The sequence below is a fragment of the Corvus brachyrhynchos genome, unplaced genomic scaffold, assembly GCF_000691975.1.
Source record: "Corvus brachyrhynchos isolate BGI_N302 unplaced genomic scaffold, ASM69197v1 scaffold148, whole genome shotgun sequence".
NCBI lineage: Eukaryota > Metazoa > Chordata > Aves > Passeriformes > Corvidae > Corvus > Corvus brachyrhynchos.
In genome coordinates, this window is record NW_008239785.1 from 1059522 (window position 1) to 1069422 (window position 9901).

The following is a 9901-nucleotide window of genomic DNA, read 5'->3' on the forward strand; positions in this document are numbered from 1 at the left end:
TGCTGCCCCATGCTGCCTCTGGGACTCCTCACCCTGCACTGTGAGGGTCTGGAGTGGAGTTGGAGGCTCCTGTAGAGACCAGGTTTGCTTGTGAGCACAGCAAAGAGGGCAGGAAGGGAGGAGGGCTTGCAAGAGAGGAGGCTGGGACTCGGCTGCCTCTGGAAGGGGCATGTGGCTGTCAGAGCAAGGGCTGGTTCTGCACAAGGGTGCTGGCACGAGGGGAAATGTCCCCAAACCAGGAGTGTGGGGATGTGCTCTGCCCCTCAGGTGCCCATCTCCTCCCCCTGCATTCCCCACAGCAGCTGTAAAGCCTGATTTCCAGAGGCAGCATGGAGATGATGCAGCATTGCCTTCCTCAGGCTCCTCTCAGCCTAAAGCCATTTCTCTGTGCTCTCATTAATGAGTGATTCAGGGTGACACATCAACGATTTCACATTTGGGTTTTGCAGGGAGTGTGGCTGTCAAAGCCCTTCTCCCCACACCTGAGGTCACTCTCATGCTGTGAGATTCACAGGCCCCTCTGGGACTGTGAACACAAGAACTGGAATTGGGGCATATGAACACTTTCCCCATACCATGAAGTTACAGGTTTAAAGATTTTTATTGTCTTTTATTGGACTAAACCCAAAAGTTCATACTTTTTTTTCCCTGAATAACAGAGATAGATACTGAATACCCCAGAACACACAATGCTTAGGAGAGAAAATATTCTCTTATGTGGATGGAAGTAAAAGCCCAAGTGATGCTCTAGCCCCATCCTCGTCACTCCACTGTGGTCCCTCCCCTCTTAAATCTGCAAGGAGCTTTTCACTCTAACACTGGGCACTGCAGGATGTGGGGCTTCACTTTCTCATCTGGTCTAAAAGAAGCTGCTGCAAGGGTTGAACCAATGCTTTGAAGTTTGAGGGACATTTTCCATAATAAACTCGCCATTGTATTAAGAAAACCCAACACGTGACAGCAGCCAAGCAAAGTTAGCCCGTTGTTATTTCCTCTGCTTTTGTTGTTGGGAATTAATTGTGCTGTGCCTCAGGCAGGCAGAGGTTCCTCGACATACTTAATCATTCTAAAAGGATGCCGACAGCAAAATGACAGGGAAGTTCTGTTGTGTTTAGCAGTCAGTAATGAGTGTTGGGATAATTCTTTCTATCCAGCCTCCTCTGCACAGATATCGTGCTCTTAGAGCAGGCTGAGGCACAGGCTCTGCCTTTACCTCCACTGATCCCAGTGCCCCCAAGCCCATAATGTGGGGAGGAGGCTCCCAGGAGGTAAAGAAGAGATTCTGCTTCCTTGCCTATCTCCTCCTATTGTTTGTCACAGAGGAGGGGCTTTAAAGAGGGTATTGATGCACTGAAACGATGGTGTTTTTAATCAGGAGGCTCATTCCAGTTGTGATCCCAGCCGGGCACAGCTGCCAAGGCTGGGGGTGAAGGAGCATCTTCACTGCCCAGCTGCCATAAATCAATAGCAGAGAGGTTCTGGTCGACAAACATTTCCTCTGCCTGACCATGAATAGCTACCCTGAACCCTAAGTTCCCCCTACAAGGAGACATTTTCCCCTTCGTCCATAGCATCTCTCATCCAGCGACCCCAAAACCTGTCCCACACACCAGTGACACCTTACAACACCTGCACAGACACTGGAAATAGCACTGCTGTTTTCTAGGCACTTCATGAACAGCAGCCAAGACCAAGTGACCTCCCTGAGGTAATTTTCCAGGAGGATTCAGGACTTCTGAGCTGCCCCATTTCAGTGAATCCCTCTGCTCAGCTCCCACACTGTGGAGCCCTGCCTCCACAGGCAGCTCCAGCATCAAACCCGTGTAAATCTCTCCTGGCTTTCATTCACTGGCTTGTTCTAAGCCTGCCTGAGCTATCAACAGCCCAGGTGTTTTCGGGGTAGAGGTCTCTGAACCCCCAGCAGCAGATGATGTGAAGGAAGGTAAATTCATCACCTGGCTGCAGGGCACGGTGCAGGCAGGGGCTGCAGACTCCTCGAGTATTCCTGCTACCAGCCCTTTACCTGGACACTGCCCAGGGGCAGAAAGCTGCTTTCAAAAAGTGGTGGCTGGAGGTAACTGCGGCTCTGGCTGATTTTATAACCATGCCATTTCTGTAAAATACTGCCTTCTATGGTGTTAAATGAAAGGGAAAAAACCATCAGTTACAAAGAACAAGGAGAAACTCGATTTAAACCTGTGGGGTTACTGGGATTTTGAGCAGTGCAATGCTGGGGCTGGCTGCCAGCCCATGCTCCCCAAAGGGAGGGTGCTGTGGGAGCCTGGCACAGGAGCTGGTGCTGCTTCCTTGCCATGCCCACTTTGTCTGGTGGGACCTGCATCTCCCAGGAGGTTTAGGTGTCCTCTCTGCACGTGTCAAGGGTGCTGCTGTCTCTCCCCTTTCAGCATTACTACACTACAGTTAATTTACCTGCTCCATTCTTGCAGATTTTCACAAGATAGGTTCAATGTACCCAAGAATAATTGCTCTGTAGTGCCTTTTCCTGGGAGGCTTCTTGCAAGAGGCAGCCTTGTGCTTCTCAAATGTCAAGCTGATATTTAAAAGAATAACAGAGGTAGAAGGCTGTGAGTTTGATGGACGTCCCTGGCTTGCAGGAGCACACAGATGAAGGGGTAACTGTCTCTAACAGGCTGTGTTTATGGACACACCACATTTAGCTTCAGGAATCTCCCTTGCTTTGTTTGGATGGAATCATGTTTGGTTCTAGTTAAGAATTCAGGAGCTGAATTCAAGATCCTAACAGCAATGCACAAGGAAAGACTAACAGCATCTCAGAGAGATTGGCCAAAACAAGCTGGAACAAACTTGTCAGATTTTACTTCTCCAGCATTAGCATGGCTTTGGTTTTAGAACTGTTCCCTGTGCCAAGCATGGCTGATACTGCTGGTGCTTTGTGCACAAATTTATTTACTGCTTTCCTTCCAGATATCCTGATGGAGGAGTCTGGGTGGGATCTTCCACAGTATTGAAGTCCAGCCTTTTTTAATAAATGCTTTAATGAATGCTTTTTAACTCTTCACCTCATCTCTCACTGTAGAAGTATTCCTAGTGCTTACCAAAATGTTTCATTTAAATTAAAATTTATATTATAAATGAAGAGAAGCAGAGAAGCAGAGCCCAAATGCCAGAAGACTTCTACAGGATTCATTTCTCCCTTTCCTTTTTTAATTCTCCCTTTCTTGGGTGGGGGACCAAAGTAAAACGATGCAGCAGTTTTGCTTTGGTAAATTCCATTGGGGGCATTTTCTTTGGGGACAAGATGGCTCCAGTTGTGACCACAGATCACAAAGCTCAGTTCTGACCACTCAAACTTGTTGAACTGAAATTAGTCTCCCCCAAAGGTGATATATGCCATACCAGAAACTCAGTGTGGGCAGAAAGCTGCATTCCTGAGCAGAAATGTTTTTGATTAAAAACCCCCCTTCTGATATATGTCCCATTTAGGATTTTAATATACCTATATTTAGTATAATATTAACATATTAATAATTTTTTTCAGTGTTGGGTGTCTGACAGAAGCTTGTTGCATCCCAGAGGTTTGGCTGGGAGGAGTTCTTCCATCTGCCTTCACAAAGCTCAGCCTGAGCCACCCAACCCCTCCCAACACTTTGCCACCAACTGACTGCATCCTTTCTCCCTGCTGTGCTTTAGATCCATTCCCAAACAAGGGCAAGAATCTTCTATAATGCTAATAAAAATAACTCTACTGGGTGCTTACACCCTGCAAGGCTGTCGCTACTCTTTTGAAGGCAAAGCAATATGTTTCTCATAAGCCACAGTAATTAACTCAGCATCTCTATTCCCTGGAAAAAAACTAGAAAGTAACAGCAAACCCCAATATTATCAGGCAGAAAAACCCCAGCTGGGCTAAACTGGAGTTAGTCACCAGCTCTGGGTGTTTCTGTGGGTGCAGGCTGGGAGGATGCTGTGCAAAATGACAGGAATGAAGTTAGTCTGGGTTTGGCATGGGAAGAAACGTGGGAGAGGAAAGTTAACTCTTGGAGTGGGTTTTTCTCTTCTCTTCCCCTCCAGTAATGTTCTATTTTAAGGAATAAAATCCTCTTACATTGTGCCGTGATTTTGGGCAACCTCTGTGTTTTAAAGCCTAGAAATAAAAAGCAAATTTCCTTCCCGAGACCTCGGGATGGGAACTTGGTGCTGCCACCAGAGGGACTCCAAAAAGCGACGGAAAAGCCGAGTGTCCTCAAACCAGGCAAACTTCCTGGCAAAGCTTCTTGGCTTCTCGGGGCTGCTCTGAGGATTTCTCTACGTTTTCTGCACCCAGGGCTTGAGGGCTGGGCTCTGATACGAGCTTTATGTGCTCTCTTCTCTCATAATCCTGCTGATTATGAATAGATTAGAATAGATTAGAATAGATTAGAATAGATTAGAATAGATTAGAATAGATTATGAGCTCAGTCCCCCTGCCAGTTCCCCCCAGTTAATCCAGCTGTGCATCTTGCAGCTCCAGGTACAAAATGCCCTCTCTTTCGCTGGCTTCCCTGGTGTTCAGTCACACACTAAGCACCAAACCTGACTGCTGAAATAGGAGTTCAAAAGTTACTGATTTGCTTGCACTCGTGATGGAATTGCAATGTGGGGCTTTTGAGCATTTATTGCAAATTTGTTTTTCAAAAATGGAGAGAAAGATGACTAAAAAAAAGTGACTGAAGGTAAAGGCTGCAAAAATGCCGTAAGGCTCAGGTGGTTTCTCCTGTGTCTGGTGAAAACAAATACTCTCATTTGCCCCACAAAGGAGTGATCTTGGTCTTTTCAAGTAAAAGTGGAAAAATTGCCATGGCTACAGCAGCTCCCATCTGAGGACATCCCACCATAAAGGAAGGCTATGTTTCAGGATGAAACTACTTTCCTTTCCCAGTCTGGGTTGGGTTTTTGCATTATAAACCCCTAAATCCCAAAGGGTACTGGAAAAAAATCTCTAGTGAGTGAACTATTTTCTTTCTTGTAAAGCACGTATGGAGTTGTGCAGTGACAGCCTCTGGCCCAACAAGAAAAGGCTGCTGCCTTTCCTAAAATTCCCATTTCCCATGTTTCTGAAGAAACATGTGTCACTGAACCTGCAGCAACATTCCATTTAAAATAAAAAACACCCAAAGCATTAAGAACCACAGGATTACAATGATTTAGGAATGACAGGTGACCCTAGGGTACACAGAACTTGATTTCCTGGAATGTAAAATAGCCAAAGTAAAATTGTTTTAAAGGAACTCTCCACATGTTGTTTTTCAGTTATAGCCCCACTGACTTCCCTGTTGTTATTCAGCCCTGGCCTGAGATGCTTCAGATTTACCTGGAGTGACACCAGTCATAGAATTTGCAAAGTTCCATCATCCAGATTCTGGTTATCTCAATTTTCACACGCTTCTGTAACCTCTGTGGCTGGGGACACAAGATGGTTTTAATCTCATGGCTTTGGGAATCCCAACTCTTCCTTTTCACTGCTGAGGACAGGTGAGAACGCCTTCATGTAGAAAATAGCCTGAGCTCCCTTACAGCAGGTGTGCACAGCCTGCACACAGGGAGATGTGCTTAGAAATGCTGAGATCCCAACCCCAAACCTCCCCAAAATCCTCTGGGGGAGAGCAGGTAAAGCTATCCCTCATAGGTAACCTAAAGGTTGTGTCAACCCCTGACAGGGCTCTGTGCTCTAGACAGGCAGAGCATTCCCCTTCCCAAGGGAGCTACCCGATTAATTTGGTTTTGTTCTTAAAGGAAGATCCATGAGGACAGTCCCCTCATTCCCAAACACCAAGAGGACACCAAGAGGACACCAAGAGCACACAGTTAGGAGTCAAGGCTTGCCCAGCCAACAGGAACTCAGCTAAAACATCGGCTCCAGCAGGATATTTATGAAGTGGATCAAACCTACTGACTTTTGGCAGTTTAACACATCCTGGCTGAAAAACCTGAGGAGTGATAAATAGAACAGAGCCACAGAACGGTTTGGGTAGGTTTGGGTTGGAAGGGACCTTGAAGATCATCCAGTTACAACCCCCCAGCCTCAGATACCTTCCACTGTCCCAGGCTGCTCCAAGCCCCGTCCAACCTGGCCTTGGGCACTGCCAGGGATCCAGGGGCAGCCACAGCTCCTCTGGGCACCCTGTGCCAGGGCCTGCCCACCCTCACAGGGAACAATTCCTTCCCAATATCCCATCTAACCCTGCCCTCTGTCACTTTGAAGCCATTCCCCCTTGTCTTGTCACTCCAGGCCCTTGTCCAAGGTCCCTCTCCAGCTCTCCTGGAGCCCCTTTAGGCCCTGGAAGGGGATCTGAGATCTCTCATTAGCCTTCTCCTCTCCAGGTGAACATTCCCAGCTCTCCCAGCCTGGCTCCAGAGCAGAGGGGCTCCAGCCCTTGGAGCATCTCCGTGGCCTCCTCTGGACTCCCTCCAGCACCTCCACGTCCTTCTGATGTTGGAGACCCCAGATTTGGATGCAGCACTGCAGGCTGGGTTCACCAGAGTGGAGTAGGGGGGAGAATCACCTTCCTTGGCCAGCTGGGCACCCTTTTTTTGAAATATCCAGTATTTTGCCTTTCATCTGGACGCTCCTCCATCAACTCTTTGATATTTAATGCTCCCACCACATGGCACAGGAAGCACAGCCACTACACACTGCTGGTGCCACTGAGCAGAGTAACAGAATCTCTTCAGGGGACTGAGAGGTGTCTTGAGAAGTGTGTCCCAAATGAGCCCCTTCTGTTTGTTTATCCCCACATTGAGGTTACAGCTGAAGACCCCTCTTGCTCTGCATTTTCACCCTTTTATTTTATGCAGAACTCCTTTTCAGCTTCCCCCTTGTATTAACAAATATGATTTCAGGCTGTTCAGCTTTTTAACTTTTAAAAATACAAAGCAAAGTCCCTAAAACTCATTTTGATCCCTCTCCAGCTCACGGGATGCAGCCATGCCTGGCTCTGCCAGGACTTCTGTGCAGACACACCTTGCACATGACATTCACACTCCCACCTTCTGAGTGCAGTCTTACCTTTTTTATTCTTACATGGGAGTGACTTCCAGCCTCGGAAATGGGAACCAAAGGAAAAGTAACAATGGCTTTACAATTAATAATTAAAAAATCAATTAGTTCCTGAAAAGTTGTTCTGAAAAACTGCTGAATCCTGTTCTCCTTGCCAATTCCCAACACGAATTGTGTGTTAGCCCCCCTGTTTCATAAGGAATGGACAACATTAGGACTACTTAAGACAACCAGCTTGGAGTCTATGCAACACTGGAATATGACAAAGTGATCACCAGAGTTTCAAATACAGTCCTGTGGTTAAAAGTAATATAGGCAAGGTGAGTTACTCATTCCCCTGCTCCCCAAAAAGCATCCCAAGAGAATGCCTGACTCCAGCACAGGAACACCTTCATCCAACTTGTGTATTTTTCTGTTAGTTGAGTGCCTAAAATCCAGCATGTTTCTGTGCCTGCTCTCTGCTCCCAGCCCTGTCTGTGGTGTTGGCACTTCGTGTCTCTGCTTTAGCACAAACACACCCCAAAGTTTGGTGTGGGACATGAGAGCATCACCCAAGGACACGGGAATGCAGCAGCACTGCAGGGCTGGAGTGGGACTCTGCTCAGGCAGGCAGGGGTTGGAATAAGTAATAAAAAAGTGGAAATGACAGTTCCTGACGCTGCTGCTGCTTCTGAACTCCCTGGGCATCACCAGCTGCTGACAAGAGTTTGTGCAACTCGTACAGTGCTTTTCTTATCCCCAGAGTCTGTCCCAGAAGAAGAAAGAGGAATATTGACCCCAACTTCATCCCCACAGGTGGGAACTGCAGCATCTGCCCAGATAGATACATCCCCCTGAGCTGGGTGAAGAGACCAGGCGAGGGGAAGGCTGAGGATGGTCCATTTTTAATAAGCATTTATTTATAAACTGACACTTTACAGTTGTTTAAGTGCTTACAGGCATCTCCAGGATCTGTGGTGGAGGCTTACTGTGAGATGCCAAGCAGGGAGAAAATGAGCAGAATACATTGAGGCAAAAAGGTTTTGATCAAATATAATGAAAAAATTTGTCTCTTTTATGATGACTTTCATGATATAGGATTCAGTCATTTTTCTTAGAGCCTCAGGTCTTTGAGTCATAGGATTATAAATAATTTTTTATTTCTTCCAAGGTAAATTTTCAGGTTTTTCAAGCTCTGTTGACTGTTAAGAAAGGGACCAACTTTTTAAAGAAAAAAAAATCAGTGGCAAATTCAAACCACCTTAGGTAGAAACCTTAAAAAATTACAAGGGTTTTTTTTTTTAGGTGATCCTGTGGTTTCTGACAGCTTACCTTGTGGTTTTTGAATGCTCGGAATTCAAAGTGCTGCTGCAATGAATTTAAAAATAGAGACTTTAAGCTTGATATAACAGTAGTGCACCGTAATGTAACAGGAAATAGGAAAAGGGGCTTAGAGGTCTCTTTACACACTCCAGAAACAGACAACGGTAACACACAGGGCAAACACAAGGCTGGCAGCTCAGTTAAGTGATACCAATTTCAGATTTCTGCAGGTCTGACCCAGCTGTAGCCCAAAGGCAGCACTGAGAAACCACACGGGAGAAACGTGTGTGTGGAGCCGGAGCCGAAACTCGGCCAAGCGTGAAAACAGTTTGCGGCAGAACTGAACAGAGCATCCACCTCATCTTCTGCACCCAAAACCCTGCAGGATTTGTCCTGAGTGGCTGCTGGCTCCTGGCAGGACCCCCCCAACAGCCCTCAGCCAGATGGAAATTAAGCCTCATCTCACAGCATTTGGATTCACACAGCTTCTTGCCCCTCGCTAGAGAGAGCACCAGAAATGAGTTTTTAGGACCCTTCAGGGCTAGGGGGTCCCAAAGCCCTACCTTGGCCGGACGCTCTGCTGGTCCTGGTGTGTCCGGAGCGCCTCCTCTTCCTCACTTGTCCTTGAGAGTGGCCATGCCCAGCGCCTCCGAGCTGTAGTCGTACTGGTTGCTGGAGGACATGGACCGTCCCCAGGAGCACTGGAGGTTGGAGCCCCTCTTGCGGAAGGAGGAGGTGAACCTGTAGAAGTTGCGGTGCCTGTTGCGCAGGTACTCCCGGTAGTTTTTGGTGAGCAGGGTGTAGAGGAAGGGGTTGATGCAGCTGTTGCTGTAGGTCAGGCAGGTCACCAGATAGTTAATGCACTTCTGGGTTTGGGTGGTGAGCTGCAGGGAGCTGCTGTAGAGGCGCACCAGCTGCCAGATCCAAAACGGCAGGAAGCAGGCCCAGAAGACCAGCACGATGCTGAAAATCATGATGAGGACCTTCTGCCGGGGGGATCTCTTGCTCTTCTCCTTGTGCGGGGGGTTCCTCTGGGACTCCAGGTAGGTCCTGGCCAGGCGTGTATAGAGGAAGCCGATGATGATCCCCGGGGCCATGATGCTGGTGCTGAAGAGCACGGTCAGGTAGGTCCGGTAGGCATCCACGCTCCAGGTGGGCGCACACATCCTCTTCACCTTGCCCTCCGCCTTGCCCCCCTCGGTCAGCGTGACCATCAGCATCATGGGCAGCGTGAGCAGCAGCGACACCGACCAGACAGCCCCCGCCGTGACCTTCCGGTAGCCCCGCGACCGCTTCAGGGTGTCCAGGGGCCGGGTGACGGCCAGGTAGCGCTCGGTGCACATGAGGGTGAGGGTGAAGATGCTGGCGTGCATGGTGAGCAGGTCCAGGCTGAGCAGGATGCGGCACCCCAGGTCCCCGAAGTACCAGTCCTGGGCCAGATAGGTGCAGACGATGAAGGGGATGGTGAGGAGGTAGAGCAGGTCGGCCAGCGCCAGGCTGACGATGGAGCTGTACATGGGGGCGGCGCAGCGCGCCGAGTGGCACATCACCACCAGCGGGTAGACATTGCCGGCCACCCCG

At 48.4% G+C, this 9901-nt stretch overlaps 1 protein-coding gene across 1 annotated transcript; it reads right to left on the reverse strand.

The window, feature by feature from the left end:
- Positions 1-7016: 7016 nt before the first annotated feature.
- Positions 7017-9895, reverse strand: LOC103621756 (urotensin-2 receptor). Its single transcript, XM_017743233.1, has one exon. The coding sequence runs from the start codon at positions 9865-9867 to the stop codon at positions 8935-8937; it is 933 nt and encodes a 310-aa protein (XP_017598722.1). The 5' UTR covers positions 9868-9895; the 3' UTR covers positions 7017-8934.
- Positions 9896-9901: the final 6 nt, after the last annotated feature.

Excerpts from the sequence above, each read along its gene's own strand:
- LOC103621756 (XM_017743233.1), bottom strand. The coding sequence starts at position 9,867 with ATGTGCCACTCGGCGCGCTGCGCCGCCCCCATGTACAGCTCCATCGTC.